The 18,869-nt window shown below is 53.4% G+C and overlaps 2 protein-coding genes across 3 annotated transcripts in view; one reads left to right on the forward strand and one right to left on the reverse strand.

Annotated features, from left to right (window-relative positions):
• Positions 1 to 18,234, reverse strand: part of LOC120592411 (FXYD domain-containing ion transport regulator 3) — a 22,743-nt gene extending 4,509 nt beyond the window's left edge. The window contains exons 1-8 of one of the 2 annotated variants that reach the window (XM_039850045.1): positions 18,190 to 18,234; positions 15,467 to 15,520; positions 14,302 to 14,334; positions 14,172 to 14,195; positions 13,217 to 13,291; positions 13,100 to 13,136; positions 12,737 to 12,774; positions 11,558 to 12,613 (exon numbers count right to left, since the gene is read on the reverse strand). In XM_039850045.1, the coding sequence (XP_039705979.1) occupies positions 12,594 to 12,613; positions 12,737 to 12,774; positions 13,100 to 13,136; positions 13,217 to 13,291; positions 14,172 to 14,195; positions 14,302 to 14,334; positions 15,467 to 15,506 (267 nt within the window). In that variant the 5' untranslated portion in view covers positions 15,507 to 15,520; positions 18,190 to 18,234 and the 3' untranslated portion in view covers positions 11,558 to 12,593. Of the gene's footprint in view, positions 1 to 11,557; positions 12,614 to 12,736; positions 12,775 to 13,099; positions 13,137 to 13,216; positions 13,292 to 14,171; positions 14,196 to 14,301; positions 14,335 to 15,466; positions 15,521 to 18,189 lie in introns of those variants that run through there. The other variant, XM_039850046.1, reaches the window with a different exon arrangement.
• Positions 3,423 to 11,549, forward strand: LGI4 (leucine rich repeat LGI family member 4). Its single transcript, XM_039850035.1, has 9 exons — positions 3,423 to 3,884; positions 4,308 to 4,379; positions 4,649 to 4,720; positions 6,156 to 6,227; positions 6,351 to 6,422; positions 6,657 to 6,826; positions 8,974 to 9,138; positions 9,245 to 9,750; positions 10,592 to 11,549. Exons 1-9 carry the CDS (start codon positions 3,712 to 3,714, stop codon positions 10,904 to 10,906), a joined length of 1,617 nt encoding a protein of 538 aa, XP_039705969.1. The 5' UTR covers positions 3,423 to 3,711; the 3' UTR covers positions 10,907 to 11,549.
• Positions 18,235 to 18,869: the final 635 nt, after the last annotated feature.

Raw genomic sequence — 18,869 nt, forward strand, 5'->3', positions numbered from 1 at the left:
TGTGTGTGTGTGTGTGTGTGTCTGTGTCTGTGTCTGTGTGTGTGTGTGTGTGTCTGTGTGTGTGCTTTGTCTGCTGCTGACTGTAAGGTCTCCCAGGGGCGCACCACACACACACACACACACACACCCCACAGACCCAGGTAAACAGGCACAAAAACACACAATTACATATGTGTACATACATACAAACACAGAGGCAGACACACACAGAATAACACACTCACAGAGAAACCCGAAGACCCAAATACGCAAACACAGTCAGCACTTTTTAACGCCAGTCACAAAACACCAAGACAAACACATCTGTGAACCCACACAACACACACAAATATTCATTCAAATAGATACCCGTGTAGAGGCACAATCAAAGACACAGCCACACAACTGTCCCTTCTAACAATTGGTCACAAAAATACACACTATTGTGAAAACACACTCACAACCAGTGGTACAGAAACACACCGATACACACACGCCACACATAAATACACTCCTACATTCCTACACAGTCTCAGAGATGTGAAGGCCCACAAACTTGTGTACACATGTACACAAACACACACATTTACACAGGCACACAGAGCAGCAGAAACATGGTCAAGGACACAGCCATACGGCCAGCTACTCTTACACATAACCACAAAGACACACAAACCTGTGTTCACAACTTCATGCACAAGCGAACAGGCACATAGCTGGCTATATAATCACAGACATATAGGCCTACGTGCTTGTGTTTGCACACCGACACCGCCAGACATGGGTTGATGTGTTTAACCCTGAATCTCCCCTTCCCTGAGCTCATGTGGCCTCTAGGACCTCCTGGAAGACGACAAACCCGCTGTCTTCATAGGCAAGCCGAATTCACAAGGCATTGGTGACAGAGAAATCTGAAATCGGGTCTGGACTCTGCCACTCCTGGTTGTGATCTTGAGCAGCCACGTGACCTTTCTGTGCCTCAGTTTCTTATCTTATAAAATGGAGAAATCGCTGAAGTCGTACGTGTAACCCAGGTCAGGCTCAGAGGTCTTTGACCTGACAGTGTCTTATTATTAACTCCATTTTAGAGATGAGGAAACCAAGGCTGAGCAAAGTGGAGCTAATTCTCCCAGGATCTCCGTTGTGGCTAAGGACGGAAACTGCCCCCTTCCTGTCGCAGAGGCCAGAAGCTGGCACAGATCCCTGGCTCTGCAGGGCACAGAGTCAGGGGCAGGTGAGTATGCTCACACTCAGGCACCGGTGAAGCCTTGACACATACATTTATGTGTGCACATGGCCTCAGAGGACCCAGGGGGCTTCGAAAATCTCCTTCATCCCTGTCTGTCTGAGCCCTCAGCCTCTGTGCCTCCTGGACCTGCACCCCTGGGTCACCAGCAGTCCCTGGTTAATGATAACCCTGATGTTTATGCAGCACTGGGGAGGGGTGACAAGGATCAACGGGGGCAAATGAGGAGGGGGGCACCTGGCCAGATCTAGCCAGTCTTCAGCTTCCTCCCCTCATAGGGCCAACTGTTCCAGAGTGGAGTGGCTCGGCCACTTTCTAGCTCTGTGATGTTGGGCAAATGACTTAACCTCTCTGTGCCTCAATTTCTTCTTCTGTAAAATGGAGATAATATTCACCTTAGAGAGAGGTTGGGATGATTTTCTGAGATGATCTGTGTAAAACATTTAGAATATTTAAAACATTTAGGCCTGACACACAGTAAGTGACCAAAAAATGTTAGCTGTCATTATTGTTATTGTCACCCTTCTCATCATAAACTGGCATGAAAACCTTGCTAGTCTGGGCTACTATGAGTGTGGATTTAAGCTTGTCTGTCTCCTCTGTGCTCAGGCACTAAGTTCTTTGACTTTTCAAAGACCCCATAAGAAGTTTATCATTCCCTCTTTAGAGCTAAGGTAACCAAGACCTGAGAGCCTTGCTCAAATCACAGAGCTGCTTAAGTGCAGGCAAGCACGTGGGTCCAGAGTCCACCCCAAGCCCACCAACTACTCTACACCGAACTGCAAGCCAGGGGCGTGGCCTCCATCATCTCACTTACTGCTCAACATACCTGGGAAGTGGGTGCCATGATCGTCCCATTTGACAGATGGGAAAACGGAAGGTCAGGGATGTGTGCAGTAGGAGGAGGGAGGCTGTGTGTTTTACTCAGTGGCAGGAGGAATGGTTAAGTCTGGATCTGTCCAGGGCCATGAAATGAATCCTTTAACCTCCTGGTGCTTCAGTTTCCCCACCTGTAACTACCCACACAACTGTCCCTTCGCACAACACTACCCACCGCACAGGGTGGTTGTGACGACTGAGTAAATTCATAGAGAGACAGGTACACAGTAAGTGCTCAGGGAGTATTATCGCTACAATTTTAGGCTGAGTAACAAGCGCCATTTATTTATTTTTCTTATTTAATGGAAAGCATCATCCAAATTGGTAAAAGCTTAGTCCAAATAAGAACGACCACTACCCATGAGTTCTGATCTCCAAAGAAAGAATGTAAAGTCATGTGGTGAGGCCCCAGAGCCCGCGCCTGGGCTCAAGTCCCGGCTCTGCCCTTTCTGGGTCACCTAGACTTAAAATTTCCTGACCTTTCTCTCAGTACATCCATCTGTAAAATAGCCATGCAGTTGTGTCAATCTCAGCAGGTTGTGGGGAGGTTTGAAGGAGCTTATAGATCAACCTTCAGGACAGGGCCTGGTGCAGAGTCAACGCTGAAGAAGCAGGTGGCGTCATCACCAACATTTTCCTTGGGTTGACTCTCAGCCCCCAGTGGGTGGTAGACACTAAAGGGGTTAATTTTGGGCAGGCAAGGGAGGTTGTGGGTTTGGGGCAGAGCAGTTTGCTGCCTAGGATGGCCACTAGAGGGAGCATCTGGACCTGAGCCGGCTCCTCCAAGCCTGGTGACAGTGCCCCGGACAACCTCCTGGAGCCAAGAGAGGGGGCTGTCTGGGAGTGTCCAGGGCGGCTCCAGCTCCCAGTGGTCTCTCTTCCCATCCCCCTCCTGCCTGCAGAGCCATCCGGTCCCCACCCCGGTGACATCCTCCTCACACTCCTTGAGTGGGGAATCTAGGCAGGGGGCTTGCTGGGAGTGGCCAGGGCACTCCATTCCTAATGGCCCCTCCTCTCCCTTCCCCTCCCATGGGACCATCCATTCCCTTTCCCAGCGCTGCTCTTCCTATGGCCTCTGACCCCCTCCTCATTCTTACCCGGCTTTGCTGGGCACACCCAGTGCCCAGTGAGTCCCTTTCCCAAACCTCTAGGGACAAGGGGCGTGGGAGGAGGGGAAGAAACATACAGGGAGCTAGAAAGGGGGGGTTGGGAGACAAGAAATAAAGACAGAGGGACACACACACACACACACACACACACACACACACACACACAGGCTGACAGAGACTGAGAGACAGAGAAACAGAGATAGAAAGAGACAAAGACAGAAATAGAGACAGAGAGAGTAGGAAACAGAGTAACTCACTGAGTCAGAAATACAGAAAGAGAAAGAAAGGGAAAGAGAAATAAACGGAAAATTGGACGCCAAAGAGATATAGGAAGAAAGACAGATTGAAAGAGAGAACAGACAGGGGAGCGAGGAGCCAGGGCAGAGTGTGCCAGCTGGCGGGATGGAGGGTCGCCTGGCATGGGAGATGTAGTGTCCACAGCTTGGGCGGAGCTGGGTGGGCAGAGAGGAGCTGGTGCCTCTGCTGGGGTGAGGGGGCATGGGAGGGGCAGGCATTCTGCTGCTGTTGCTGCTGGCAGAGGCTGGGGCGGGGGTGGCCTGGAGACCCCCAAAAGGAAAATGTCCTCTGAGCTGCTCCTGCTCCAAAGACAGTGCCCTGTGTGAAGGTTCCCCGGACCTGCCTGAGAGCTTCTCCCCGACCCTGCTGTCGCTGTGAGTGTCAGACCCTTTGGGGGCCTGAGGGTGGAGGTGGGAGTTCTGGGACCCCAGGGGTTGGGGGCAGGGTACTGGGGTCTCCAAGGAAACAGGGGCCTGTGAGGATCTTGGGAGGTGGGCAGCAAAGGATGTTGGGATGCCTGAAAGGGGGCTGCTGGGATCTGAAAGGGAGAAGACGGGAAATTCCAAAGGGCAGGGGCAGCACGAGGGGCCCGGGAAGAGAAACAGCCCGGGACAGTGGACTGAGTGCTGCCAGGACCCTTGCCAGGCAAAGAAGGCAAAAGTGTCCCCCTGGGATGTAGGGGACACACACCCAGGGTAGGGAGCCATGCCAAGGTCCCCCAGACAGGTGACAGCTCTGGGACAGGGCTGCAGTGCTGAAGTGGTTTCCTCCTCACCCACAACTGCCCATGTCCCCAGCTCGCTCGTTAGAACTGGAGTCACCCACCTGAAGGCCGGCAGCTTCCTGAGGTTGCCGTCACTGCACCTGCTGTGAGTGGGACCCAGCTGAGCCGACAACTAGCTCAAGGGAGTGGGCGTTCATGCACGTACATGTGGGGGGTGTGCACACATATGTGTATGTGTGTGTCTGTGAAAGCATCTGTGTCCACGCACTTACTCACATCGCATACTTGTGTGTGTGTGTGTGTGTGTGTGTGTGTGTGTGACCATGCCCATGTGGGCTAAGGGTGGGGGCCAAGGTTAAAATGTCAGAGAGAGGCCAGCAACTCTGGAAAATTTCTTTCTTGCTCCTTTGCCAGCCTCTTCACATCCAACTCCTTCTCCGTGATTGAGGATGATGCATTTGCTGGCCTGTCCCACCTGCAGTACCTGTGAGTGAGACCGGGGGATGGGGCAGGAATGGGGGCCTGGGAAAGGAAGGCGGGGTCCTATGTGGCTCCTAAAGTAGGAGGAGGTAGGGGCTTCTTGGCCTCGGGAGGAAGTGTCTGGACAAGAGTCTCTCCTTGATGGGCAAGGGGACTGGCCTCTTGGGCAGGGTCAGGGCTCCTGCTCAGCTGTGTAATCTCAGCCTGCTCACCTCACCTCTCTGTACTTAAAGATCCACAGAGGGCCTTGATAACCCAAGGCTGTTTCTGGCCCTACCTGACTTATGGGATCCCAGGGAAGGTGCGTAGAGGCCAGAGACAGGAAATGTTTCAAATTAACAAGAAACAGCTCTGAGTTATGTGGTGATGGTAGTGGTGGCGATGGTGGTGAGTGGTGGTGGTGATTGATAGTATGGCGATGATGACACCAGTGTCGATGTTAGTGTTGATGGCGATAGTAGCCGTGCTGACCTTGTTGCTGCTGCTCATGAGGAAGTAGTGGCATTATTGAGGATGATGTTGATAAAAATAAAGGCAGACCCAACAGTGATGGTGCTGTCAGTGATATTGATGATGAAGTTTGAGGGGTTGGTGTTAGTGATAATTATCCGTGTAATGGACACTGGTAATTCTGATATTGGTATTGGTGTCTGTGCGGGTAATGGTTGCAGGTAGGATGTTGGTGTTGGTGTAATAGAAGTGTTGTTGGTACTAGGTTTGGCGATGATGGTGGAGGTTTTTGTATGCATTAAAATTGTGGTGGCGGTGGTGCTCGTGGTGGGTGAGGAGGTGAGTGATGGGGGTAATGGTGACGTTGGTGCTGGCAATGCTGGTGCTAGTGCTGATGTCTGTGATAATGGTGGTGGTACTGGTAACGATGGTGGCAGTCATTTTGGTGTTGATCATGAAGGTTGTGTGGCTGATGACGCTTATCAGAGTTGCTGGTATGGGGGTAGGCATTGATGGTGTTGGTGTTGGTGATGGGAGTGAGTGGTGATGTTGGTGTTGGCAATGATGGTGGTAGTGTTGGTGACATGCTACAGCATTGGTGATAATGGCAGTTATTGGTACCGGGGTTGATGACAACAGTAGAGGCATGGGTGATGATTATAATGGATGATGGTGGAGGTATTGGTGGTGATACTGGTGCCGGAGCTGGTGTTGGTGATCGTAGCAGCAGTGGCGGTGGTGATGGTGGTGGCAGTGTTCACTGTGAGGCTGGCAGTGACCGCAGGGTAAGGTTCTTGGCTCCTGGGATTGTAGGCTGGGACCTTGGTGAAAAGAAGTTTCTGGGGAGGCTTTCCCTAAGATTATGCCAAGTGTTGAGAGAGAATTCAACACATTCCAGTAGCCTATGGCTTCCAGGGACAAGTGCTCCTAAAAGCTGTGAGCCCACACAGGAAACCGAGTGGCTCTCCCTCATCCCCTCTTCCCTCCACAGCTTCATTGAGGACAATGAGATTGGCTCCATCTCTAAGAATGCTCTCAGAGGACTTCGCTCACTCACACACCTGTGCGTGCCTCCACCCCTCCACTGCCTCAGCCCGCCCTGACAGGCACCCCACACCCCATCACCCAGGAACACTGGGCACCTGGTAGCTCTTGATGGTCCCTCCTCCTTCTCTGCCTTCATCAGGAGCCTGGCCAATAACCATCTCGAGACCCTTCCCAGATTCCTGTTCCGAGGCCTGGAGACCCTGACTCACGTGTGAGGCTCAAGGGGGCTGGGTTGTTTTTGGTGGGGGGTGGGAATGTTTGAGAGAGGAGGGGATATCTGTGCCCACTTTTGATCAACACAATACATTCAGCAGCCATGGTTCTTACATATTTTTCACACTACCTGTGGGGTCCCATCTTGAACCCTTGCCTGGGAGGGAGTGGGGAGTGTGGCCTCCAAGGGTTGGAAGCCAGGTCGCAGCCCCTCCCCGGCCTCTTGCCCCAGGGACCTCCGCGGGAACCAGTTCCAGTGTGACTGCCGTGTCCTCTGGCTGCTGCAGTGGATGTCCACCGTGAACGCCAGCGTGGGGACCGGGGCCTGCGCCAGCCCCAGCACTCTGGCCCACATGCAGCTCCGCCACCTCGACCCCAAGATGTTCAAGTGCAGAGCCATAGGTGGGGGCTTTCCTGGCGGGGCGGGGGGAGGGACAGCAGGGGTTCCCAGAAGAAAGCGGGAGATCAGGGGGACAGCAGCCAGGCCCGAGGAATTCACCTCACTTCTTGCTCTGCCATTCCCTGGCTATGAGATTGAGCAAGCAGCACCACCTCCCTGAGCCTCAGTTTCTTCATCTGTAAAATGGGGGTAATAAACAGTGACATTAGGGTTGCCGTAAGAATTCAGTGACATGTCTATGCCTGCATAGCACTTGGCACAGGGCCTGGGACAGAAGGGCCTTATAAATGTTCACTCTTGTTATTAATACAAAAATGGCCACTTCTAAAACACTTCCTGTGATCGTTTTGCTTTTCCATAAATATATTTTCGTACCGTGATGGGTACTTGGTAATAATGCAGAGAGCACAGCAGTGCTGAAGACAGCCCTGGGTCTTGCTCTCACAGAGCCACAGTCCAGAAGAAGGCAGAGATAGCCCAGAATGATCAGAGCTGGGGTAGGGGAAGCACAGAGTCATCAGGGCTGGGAAGTGGAGAGCCTACAGGGCTGTGGGAGCCCAGAGCCAGACCGAAGGCCAGACATAGCTAGAGGGTCAGGAAGGGTTTCCTGAAGGAGTGGACATTTGAGTTCAACTCCGAAGTCTATTAATATAATAAAATTATCATCATCATCATCATCATCATCATCATCATCATCATCATCATCAAAGTGTAAGACATGTTTTAGGTCTGTGGGACTCACAGAACAGGAGAATTTAACTTAAGAGTCACTCCTTATTCTGTTATTCAACAAACATTCACCAAGGTCCGCTTTGTGCCCAGCCCTGTGAGAGACGATGGGCACGCTGTAGTGGCCAAGATAACCCTGAGCCCTGGCCTCACAGTCCTGGGGAGTGAGGAGACAGACATTAAATAAAACATTGCACAGATGAAAGTGATGAGAGACACTCAGAGTGGAGTGTCCTACCTTACATGGGGCATCTGAGGAGGCTTCTCTGAAGAGAGGGTCTTAGCTCTGGGTGCAGCTAAGTGAAGTACAGAGGGAAAGCCACTGCACGTGCAGTGGCCCTGAGGCAGCATAGAGCTCGTCCTGTTTGAAGATCAAAGGAAGGCAGGTCTGGAAGAGTGAGCGAAGGGAGGGACACAGATAAGGTCAAAGGCACAGGGGCCTAACTGTACAAGACACCGAAAGCCACAGAGAGGAAAGTGGATACTACCTTAGGGCTGTAGGAAGCCATGGTGGGTTTTGAGCAAGAGTGATAATTTAGACATTTTAAAAAGATCCCTCTTTGCATGGGCATCCTTGGTAGTTTGGTTCATTGCTTCAACCCTGGCACCTAGAAACAGGACCTGGCATCTAGAGCAAAGTACTATGACCTGGAGTCAACCGCCTATCTCCACCGCCACGCTGGGCAACCTGGGTATATCGTTTTCATAAAAGCTAAGTTGCTATAACAAAGAGGCTCAAAATACCATGAATTAAAGACGACAGAGAGTCTGCGGTGAGAGGTCCAGATATGTGGGGCAGCCCCTGGGCATTGTCCTGGTTTTCATGATTGACACCAAGTTGTGGGACATCCATCTGCCAGTTCATGGGGAGAAGGGGAAGGAGATCAAGTCTAGGGCAAGCCATCCTCACAAAAGCGAGGTGAGCATTGCAGCCACCACTCTCTTCTTGTTGCACTGGGAACTCAGTGTGGGCATGTTCCACTGGGAGAGGGTGCTGGGGGAGTGCTGGGATAATGTGGCCTCTAGCTGGGCAGCTTTGTGCCCAGCTCCAATCCTATTTCACAAAAGATGGGGAGGATGGATTTTGCTGGAAACTGGCTGCTTGTATCTCTTAGCCTAAGTTTACTCATCTGTAAAGTGGATATAATAACGGAATGTACCTCATAGAGTTTTGTGAAATTAAAGGAATTAATAAAACATGCTGTTTCTAAGCAATTACCTGATGATTCCATGAAGCTTAGAAAATAAAGTATGACCATGTTGTTGTGAGTTAATACAGCTATAGAGAAACAGATTCCACTCCGTCCCTATGAGGTGAACGCCATGACGGTCCTCATTTCAGAGATGTGCAAACTGAGGCTCAGCGATGAGGACCCTTGGGGTCCCCCGGGCCTGCCTGACTCTCTCTTGCTACCCCCAGAGCTGTCTTGGTTCCAGACGGTTGGGGAATCGGCACTGGGCGTGGAATCTTTCTCCTACCAGGGGGAGCCCCATGTGGTCCTCGCACAGCCCTTCGCTGGCCGCTGCCTCATCCTCACCTGGGACTATGGCTTGCAGCGCTTCCGGCCTGAGGAAGAGCTGTCTGGTGAGCCCCCTTTCCATTTTCCTGCCTGCCTTGTGGCCTGCCTGCTGGGTAGGCCTGCCCTGCCCAACGGGCCTGACCTGCCCCTTGCTCCCTGACTCCCCCATAGCGCCCTCTGTGGTGTCCTGCAAGCCGTTGGTGCTGGGCCAGCGCCTCTTCGTGCTGGCTGCCCGCCTGTGGGGAGGCTCACAGCTATGGGCCCGGCCCAGCCCTGGCCTGCGCCTGGCCCCCACACAGACCCTGGCCCCGAGGCGGCTGCTGCGGCCCAATGACGCCGAGCTCCTGTGGTTGGATGGGCAGCCCTGCTTTGTGGTGGCCGACGCCTCCAAGGCAGGCAGCACCACACTGCTGTGCCGTGACGGGCCCGGCTTTTACCCGCGCCAGAGCCTGCACGCCTGGCACCGGGACACGGACGCTGAGGCCCTCGAGCTGGACGGCCGGCCCCATCTGCTGCTGGCCTCTGCCTCACAGCGGCCCGTGCTCTTCCACTGGTTTGGGGGCCGCTTCGAGAGGCGCACAGACATCCCTGAGGCCGAGGACGTCTACGCCACACGCCACTTCCGGGCCGGTGGGGATGTGTTCCTGTGCCTGACACGCTACATCGGGGACTCCATGGTGAGCCTGGGCCCAGGCAGGTGGGGCGGGTAGCGGAAGCCACAAGCCAAGCCCGACCTGCCTCTGACTCGCACTCAGGACTGGCTTTTCAGCACTGACCCGACCTTGCACACTGGCCTCTAAACTCTGACCCAGCCTCACAGGCTAGCCTTCGAATTACAACGCCATCTAGTGTACTGATCTTTAAACTCTGACCCCAACACTGTCTCCAAGACTGTGACCCCTCAAGAATGGCTGACCCTAAACCACTCCCACCCCCCAACATTGACGCTGACCCCAAGATTCTGATTTTGCCTCCAACCTCTGGCTCTGTAACTCTGACTCGCCCCAGGACTTACATTTAGCTACAACACAACACTCTGAACCCCCAAAGCCGATGGCCACCCCCTCCACCTCTCTTTCCAGAGCGAGGTGTAGCCAGGGGAGAGTCTGGGCCTAGAAGGCACTGATCTGACTCGGGTGTTCATAGGGTACCTGTGTGGGCGGCACATTGTGGGCACAAGGACAGGAGCAGCGAGACCAGGGAGAGGGGACTGTGGCTGGGTTGGAGTGCAGCCAGAGGAGATTGGAGAAATATGTGCCATAGTAGGTAAAACGGACAGATTCCATTGCCGATGGAATCTAGGTGGGGTGTGTGGGAGACAGAAAGGCCAAGAAAGGCTCCAAGTTTGTGGCCTGGGCTGCTGGATGGTGATATTTATGAAAATGAGAAAGCTGCAGAAGTTTGAGGACTTACAGGCCTCTGCTTACAAGCTGTTCCAAGTCCTCTGAAGCCTAGAGGACTATCAGCAGGCATGGCCCTCTTGGACCCCAGGCTCTAACTAGTGGCCACACTTGGCAGGTCATGCGCTGGGATGGTTCCATGTTTCGCCTGCTGCAGCAACTTCCCTCGCGTGGTGCCCACGTCTTCCAGCCACTGCTCATCGCCAGGGACCAGCTGGCTATCCTGGGTAGTGACTTCGCCTTCAGCCAGGTCTTCCACCTTGAGCCTGACAAGGGGTTCCTGGAACCGCTGCAGGAGCTGGGGCCTCCGGCCTTGGTGGCCCCCCGGGCCTTTGCGCACATCACTATGTCTGGCAGATACTTCCTGTTTGCTGCTTGCTTCAAGGGCCCCACACAGATCTACCAGCTTCATGAGTTAGACCTCAGTGCCTGACACCAGAGAGGACCGTAGACATGGCTGGGGGGATATGGCATGGGGAGTCCTAGGCCTCTGGACACCTTCTTGACTGGCCTCCTGGCTCCACTTGGGGTTATGGCTGGTCCTGTGAGATACTGGCCACAGGTCAAGTTCAAGGCGAGAGGTGCCCTTCCAGTCTTAAGCAACATCTTGGCTGGGGGCAAATGACCCCCACCAAGGGCGATGTGGGGGTTCGGGCTGGGACACAGAGCCAGAATACAGAAGTTGTGGTGGGGTAACGTGCAGAGCTCCGTGAGGTCTGGAAGCGCACGTTCCCCATCAGTCGACTCCCACCTCTCCTGCTCCCTGTGAAAGTACTCAGGAGAGCGCTTTCCTTTCCCTCTAAACTCAGTCTGGTCAATCGCTTTTAGTGCACACCTCCATGACGCCATCAGTCGCTGGGCAGCTTTTCCTGCCAGGCTTGCTAACTTCCTCTGCTGCTTGTGCGCATGCCTGCTGCGGAGGCGGAAGCCCAGGATGTTGTCCACCTTGCTCAGGGCACAGGGAATAGGTGGGGAAGTGAGAGTTGTTGCGGGGACCCCTAGTACCCTCCGGGTGGGTGACAGGGGTGAAGGCAGAAGGTGTATGAGCTCAATAAACACGCAGTGAGTCTGTCCCACCCGTTGTTGTGGGATCATTGGGAGAGGGTGTCTCCAGAGGGGCCTGAGTGGGGAGCAAGGACCCGGGAGCAGTGTTATGGAGGGGGAGGTCGCTGGGGTGCATTTTGGCTGCCCCGGTGAGCTTTCCGGGGTCTCTAAGGAGTGTGGGTTCATGATTATGGGGGAGCTCATGGGACTCTTGAGGAATATAAGGACATTATTAGGGGACTGGTCATAGTTTTATTGTAGGTGTCTTCTTGGGGGCATATCTCATGGAATTGTAGATATCCTGGGGTGTTTTGAGGGGTTTCAGCATTTTAGGTGGTGGCTTGTGGGGACATTTTGGAGGTCTTATTGGGTATTGGGGAGTCTCAAGGGAGTTTGAGGCTCATTGGAGGTTCTCACATCAGATGGCATCGTATAGTATTAGCGTTATCCGGGAGAGTTATTTAAAGGTCTCATGGAGACATTTGGGTATTAGGAAGGGTCTTCTATAAAGAGGTGGGGTCTCAAGGGTGAGTGGAAGAGTCATAGAGGTCTTACTATTACAATCATAAGCTATCTGGGTACTCTTGTCACAGTGGAATGATCCCAGTGTCCACCTGAGTGTCCCAGCATCTGGTTAGAGCTCCCTGTCACTCCCCAAAATGTCCTTTATTTGAATACTAGAAAACTTCAAATTGCACACATGGCTCCCATGGCCATGGAGGCAGAGGACAGACCCCATGCCATCGACTAGGTCATGAGGGGCTAGGCTTAGAGCTTTTTCCCAACAAAGAGATTCCGCTTCCAGCTTGTTGGCAGCCCCCAGTGCGTGTCCACCTTCTCCTGACCCCCAAAAGCCCACCCCGATTCTCATAGAGGGAGTCTCAAGACTACTTGGGCAAGAGGCAAGATCATTTTCGTTTAAAAATTGAACAGAGACCCCTCCAGTGACAGGATAGAGGAGGCCCAGCGAGGCAGTCTGAGGAGAGAAGGAATTTCATTCTGGAGTCCAGGTTCCTGTGCAGGGCCAAGACTTACGGAAAGAGAGAGGCCTCCGTGCTATTTTGGCTGATTCGTCCTCAACAGTTATGGGCAGAGCCTGGGAGAGGTGATGCGGTCAGTCGGTAAGAGTGGGTGGAGTGCTTTCTCCCCAGCATGTGTACACCACACACACGCCCCTCACATCCCGTGCTCCCCTCAGCCCCATCTGTCCCTGCCTTACCTGGAGTGACAAGAGGTGGGATGTCCCCTCTTCGGTGGCTAGGAAAAAAAAAAGTGGTGAGATCTGTATCCACTTTTGTTTGTCCTCCCCCTCAAGACTGAAAGATTCTCAGCTTTCCCTGACATAGCTTCCTGGCTATTTTTCCCTCGTAGGATTGAACCATCCTAGGGACCAAAGCATTTCAGGATGGGGGGCCCTCTGAGGGTTATCGGCTCTGAAGAACAAACCTGGGAAAGCCTAGCAGCAGGAATCCTCCAGAGCGAAGCCTGGAGGCCTGGCCTCTTTCTGTGAGATTTAGCTCTTTCACCCCTGAAAGGTGTCTGTCCAGCACGAGGCAGGCACACACCGAGGAACCCATCTCACCTGGGCTTCTGGTTGAACTTGCATTTGCATTTCCCACCTGTTGGAGAGAGGGGAACGATCAGGAGAGGGCACCCAAAGCCCTACCCTGTCCGCTCCCCTGCCAGCTCCTCCACTCACTCATGAGGACGATGATGCCGATGGCACACAGAATCCCTGCACAGATGAGCCCGCCGACACGGAGGCTGTGCCAATCTAGGAGAAACCCAAAAGGGGCCCTCAGTGCCAGCTGGTGTCTTCCCTATCCAAGCCTCCATCCATGTGTCAAAGAAGTATTGGGCACCTATGATGTGCAAGGCACTGGGGATACAGCAGTGTAGGAAACAAACCCCAACCATCCTGTGCCCACGTTCTAGTTAACACAAGCAAGTAACAAGAGATTTAATGTAGGGTCAGTTGGGGAGAAGTGGTCCAAAGGCAAATAAGCAGGGGCAGGGGACAGAAAGTTAGGGGGTAGCTGTTTTAGGGAGAGTGGTCAGGGAAAGCCTGTCTGCGGGGCCCTGCTTGAGCAGAGGCCTGAGGAGGTAAGGGAGGGGGCCACGGGGCTATGTGGAAGAAAGTGTTCCAGGCAGAGGGATCAGAAGGTACAAAGGTCCGGAGGCTGGGAGTGTGTCTGCTGTGTCTGAGCAACAGCAGGGAGGCCACTGTGGCCTGAGCAGAAGCAGTGAGGGAAGAGTGAGGACGGAGGAGGGACAGGGAGCAGAGCATCTGGAATCTGGAGGCTACAGGATTTGGGCCAAGGAGCTCAGCTCTTCCAGGCAGTTTTCTCAAGTCAGCCCTTCTCTCAGCAGACTCGATTTAAACCGTAACAACGGCTTCTTGTGAACTGTCCTCACTTCCTGTGTGTGTCTATCATGCTGGATAGTCATGAATCTTCCCAAGGACCAGGCTGGCATGTCTCATTCCCTTAATCCACTGTGTTCACTGGTCAGTGCCCCAGTCCAAGCCCCTTCATACCCTTGCCTCTTTTTTTCCCCACATCAGCCCCTCACTCAACCCTGTGTGGGACTCTTGGCACAAAACAGTATGAGGGGTGGGGGTGGGGGTGGGTGAAGGGAGGGTCACCAGCTCTTACCATAGTAGAAAGGACTGTTTTTATCTGAAAGGGAAGAAAAAGGAACATGAATCCAAGACAAGAGCCGAGATGCAGGGGTCTCGGGGGAGAATCCGGGGCGGGACTGGTAGAGGAGCACAGTCGGACTCACCTTCCGGGTCGTTGGCAGCCAGGGCAGGCAATCCTGGCGAGAGAAGCAGGAGAAAAGGCAGTGGTGCCGGGCTCAGCAAAGCCGCGGGCAAGGCCACAGGGCCTCAAGGTCCTCGGAATAAGGTCCCCTGGAAAGGACAGTTCCCCGCCCCCCGAGGGTGCAGAGGTCCAGCCCCCAACTAGCAAGCCCCATCTCAGAGATGCGGACTCTCCGTTCCACACCGGCTCGCGAGCCATGCCAGCATTTTGCCTCCTGAAATAGGTTTTCTCTGAGTGGCTTTCGGCCACCCTTTGACCTGATGTTTCCAGACACCTGGCTAATCCACGCCTCCTACAGAAACAGCAATGTTCTTGTCCACATGACAGAGGGTATCAGTTCCCAGCCATTCTCAGAGCTCATCTCCCCATTCTGCCACATCCGCACCCCACCTGTTCCTATGTTTGCTCAGCATTCCTCTTTAAAACAACTTACTAATTAAAAACTTAATACACTTTATTAAAAAACGCAACTTGCCATCACTAACCTGAATGGAATGCCAGTCTTGCCCGATGGAACGGATTGAAAACAAATCCAATGAAAGCAAAGGACTAGGATTAAATTCTGGCTAGAAGCAGTGAGCTGCATTAGCTCTGGGCCTAAGTTCTGTTCTTTCTTTGTTAAAAAGAGATTAATAATTTTTAATTACATTTAAAGCACAAACACATAGTGCTTACTCTGTACCAGGCACTGTTCTAAGTGCTTTTCAAAAACTCATTTAATCCTCACAATGGCTCTAATAAGCATCTTATTGTTGTCCTCGTTTTTACAGATGGGGAAACTGAGGTACAATCAGTAACTTGCTACATAACCACTAAGCTCCCAGTTACCCCTAGTAAGCAAGTATTAGGGAGGTGTGAAAGACACAGGAGCACAAGGTTGAATCTTCTCCTTGGTGTCATCAATGGGACATCGAGATGGTGACTTTCTAGCGGTGCGAGCTGCTGCTCTAAGAGGTCCTATCTTTGTGTTCTCGCGAAATCCCCAGTGCAACACTTCTTCCTCCAAGGAGATGCTGTTCTGACAGTCAGCACCCCGCAGGGGAAAGCATGAGAGAGACACATGTGAAGCCAGGCCACCACTCAGCTGAGGGCTTCAGGGGAAAGGCAGTTCAGGGGGTGACACTCACCTGCCAGGAGGACGAGCAGGCTCAGGGTGACTTGTTGCATGATGGAGCACTGGCCTGGAGGGGTGTCAGGGAGGGTCCAGCTTTAGCAGGGCCACTGAGATGCTACCGGGGCCTCCGGTTCCCAATCCCCTCCTACTCTACTCCTCACCAGGGTACACAGCTCACCCCAGGGCAGAAAGGTTGGCATTGAAGGCTGAGATAAGAAGGAGCCGAGAAGTGCAGTGGGGGCTGGGTGAGAACTGAGACCTGATGAGGGAGCAGCAATAATGACTCATTGGACATGGACTTGAGGCTTTAAATGAGTCATCCTGGCAACTGCATGAGGAAGAAGCTGCCTGCAGTTATCCCCATCTTACAGATTGGGAAATCGAGGCTCTGAGAGGTGAAAGTGGGTGCCCAGGGTCACCTTGCCAGGAAGTGGCATTTAAACAGGCCTGGCTCTGCAGGGCTGTTCCTAATTCAAGACTCTTGGGGCCTCGGGGTGTTTTGGGAAACAGTGGTGTTAGAAGCCAGGTGGCAGAAGGCCTGGTTCCGGGAGTGTCTCCCGCAGACAGCTTGGAGCCTGCCCGCCTGCCTAGACTTTGCAGACCTCAGGCTGCTCAGGGCGGGATGTAGTGGAGAGAACAGAAGGCTGGGGTGGGGGTATGGGGACAGACTTGGCAGAAGAATTGGCCTGGCTGCAGCCACAGCCCCATTTTCTGTGCCACCCTGACCCCTGACCCCAATTTCTGCCCCACTCCTGCCCATCCCACCCAAGTCCTTTGTCCTGCCTCTATCCGAGTCTCACCCCTGCTCCTACCCCAGCCCCTGCCAAGCTCCTCCTGGCAACAAACTCTTCCTCCTTCCCCAGAAAGGCCTGCCCAGTATGAAGCAGACCCCTGTGTCCCCTCCTGGTCTGGGGTCAGATCATCCTCCCACTGTCCTAAATGCCTGCAGTAAGCCCCCGGTCTCTGTGCATCCCCCTACCCTCTCCCTGTCCCTGCCCCATGGCCACAAACGTATCTTGTTGTAACCTTCATAGCCAAGCCAAGAGCTTACAGCTACCCGAATCTACCCTACATTGGGCACTGCCAAATGACTCTGCTGGGTTTTCACTTATTCAGTCCCCAACAACTGTGGAAGTCATCTGTTACATACTCCATTTCATGACACTAAAACACATACCCTTCCAAGCCTGGTAAAAAGCCCAAGAGACAGTCCCTGCTGTGTCCCCTCAAGGACCCCTGTTCACAGCTGAAGAGATCACCCATCTCTGCCCCCTTCAGCTCCCTCCATGTAACCCCACCCCAGTTGCTTCGTTTCCTATACTTTTGCATAGATCCGACCTTCTCCCATGCCCACCCCAGGTCCTGGGAACCCTCTTAGCTTCTTGTTAATCCCATGTGCAGCATTCATAATTTTAGTTTGATCATCCATTTCTTGCAAGAAGGGGACCTGTAGCTTTGAGGAGCTTTATTAAGGCATTTAGGAACCCAAAAAGTTTTGAGGAGAGCTGGAGTGAGTGTAGGGGCAGGACAGCCCAGTGGTTCTGGGCTCAGGGGTCTAGACAGTCAGCTGTTGTCTAAAGCTACCGCATGAGGTTTTGTCACCCCGTGACTATACTAGTACCAGTAACCAAAGCCTGGGCTTATCGAGTGTTCACTCCATGGAAAATGCTGTTCTTAGCTCTGTGCATATAATCTTCGCAGCTCCGTGAAGCTGGCACTATAATTATCCCATGTTGCTGTTGCAACCCCGTAAACCCTGCAAATTCAGCTTAATGCTGTATACTCTGTCACCCGGGACACAGAGTCTCAGTTCTTAAGCCTCTTTCCATCGGATCCTCCACGTCCCCTGCCCCACTGCAAGGCCTCCATTACTCCCCCTCCCTGGGGCATCTCCCAGCATCCCCAGCTCAGGGGAGACTGATGGCGGTCTCATCTGGGCCCCACCCCTGGACACCATTTCCAGCCTGCCTCTCTTGTGGTGGGCTGCTGGGAGCTGGTGTCTGGCCATCTGCTCTCCCCTCCCCCAGTCAGGCCATTGTTGGAAGAGGCCCTGGTCTGCTCTGGAACTGACTGCTGTTGGTGTGAGGCTTGGAGAAAAAGGCGGCCTGCAGATGGAGGCTGCCCACGCCTCTCCGCTCCTTCCTGGCCCTAGAGGTCCTGCCTCCGAAGTCCACCCTCTGCTCTCACCTCTGTTCCTCCACGATGGGGGCTAGGCCCTTCAGGCATGCAGAATCACTCCCCGTGCCCCTGAAATCTCCTACCTAACTCCCTATTTTACAGCTCCTCAGGAACCGCCATCCCCTTTTCCTAGATCCACAGGACCCCAGTTCTTTGTTTAGCAAGTCACTCTCCCAACTACTCTATTACCCTATTACACCTGGTCCACTTAGATACCCTCATCCATCCAGGCACCCCCAACCTACCCCTGTGCACTGAGATACCCCGCAGTACTCCAGATACTTCTGGCCCACTCAGAAATCCCCTGCTCCACCCCAAACCCACCCCAATCCCACCTGTGGGCTTTATCCTCACCTCAACTGGCTCACCCAGTCCCTAGAGTAGAATGATGGGGGGAGGGTTTCATTAGGAGAAGGGGCTTTCTTTAATCTTCTGCCCCCACACAGTACCTTGAAGGGGGAAAGTTCTAGGGTCTTTAACAGAAAATAATGAGGGAGGGACTGATATTTTGGGGGCAGAGCCAAGAGGAGTTGGAGGGAGGGGGCCCTGGCCGCTCACCTGTGTGGCTCCCCGAGCTGAGCTGAGTGGCGTGGAGGTTCTGGTTCAGCCTGAGTCCTGCCTTTATCTGCAGCTGCCACTCCCTAAGCAAACCTGGGCAAAGCCAGGCAGGTAGAGAACAAGTCTGACTCCCTAAAGCACAGAGGCTCTCACCCCATTCTTGCTCTTAAAGAGACAGCTCCCCGCCATCACCTCCCCTGGTGACAGGGAGCTCCCAGGTGTCCAAAGTCATAACAGCCTCAGGTTGGGCACAGGGAGAATAGGATGGGCTGGAACTCAGCCCCCCACATCAAGAGAGTATACAATCTCCTGCCCCTCAGAAAAGGACCTGGAAGAAAGAAGGTCCAGGGGTTTTTAACAGCAGAGCCTCTGTCTGGCAGGTTGGTGAGGAAGGGCAATACAGGAGTGTAATAGCTTAATTTCTCTTACTTAGATTATGTGTTGTGCTTGGAGGAGGGATGGATGGTGACTATGGGAGATCTAATGTCCTCTCCCAGGCCACTTGTTGCTGTTGACTTGGTTTGAGGGTCAGCAGAAGATGCTGATATGACCAAGGTCCTAAGATGAGGGTGGGGTGCACAGCGGGTAGGGGCAGGGGTGGGGTTGGGCCTTAGACCATGACCCCACCCCCCATTGTGCCCATCATGCTCTAGGGAGACTGGGAACTAGCTCCCAAGCAC

This window comes from Pteropus medius, unplaced genomic scaffold (genome assembly GCF_902729225.1).
Source record: "Pteropus medius unplaced genomic scaffold, Ma_sr-lr_union100, whole genome shotgun sequence".
In the NCBI taxonomy this organism is placed as follows: Eukaryota; Metazoa; Chordata; class Mammalia; order Chiroptera; family Pteropodidae; genus Pteropus; species Pteropus medius.

What these genes read in the sequence shown, in the direction of transcription:
- LGI4 (XM_039850035.1), top strand. Translation starts at nt 3,712, where the DNA reads ATGGGAGGGGCAGGCATTCTGCTGCTGTTGCTGCTGGCAGAGGCTGGG. An exon ending in TTGCCGTCACTGCACCTGCT is followed by an intron (nt 4,380 to 4,648) that starts GTGAGTGGGACC and finishes CTCCTTTGCCAG; the next exon opens with CCTCTTCACATCCAACTCCT. An exon ending in CTGTCCCACCTGCAGTACCT is followed by an intron (nt 4,721 to 6,155) that starts GTGAGTGAGACC and finishes TTCCCTCCACAG; the next exon opens with CTTCATTGAGGACAATGAGA.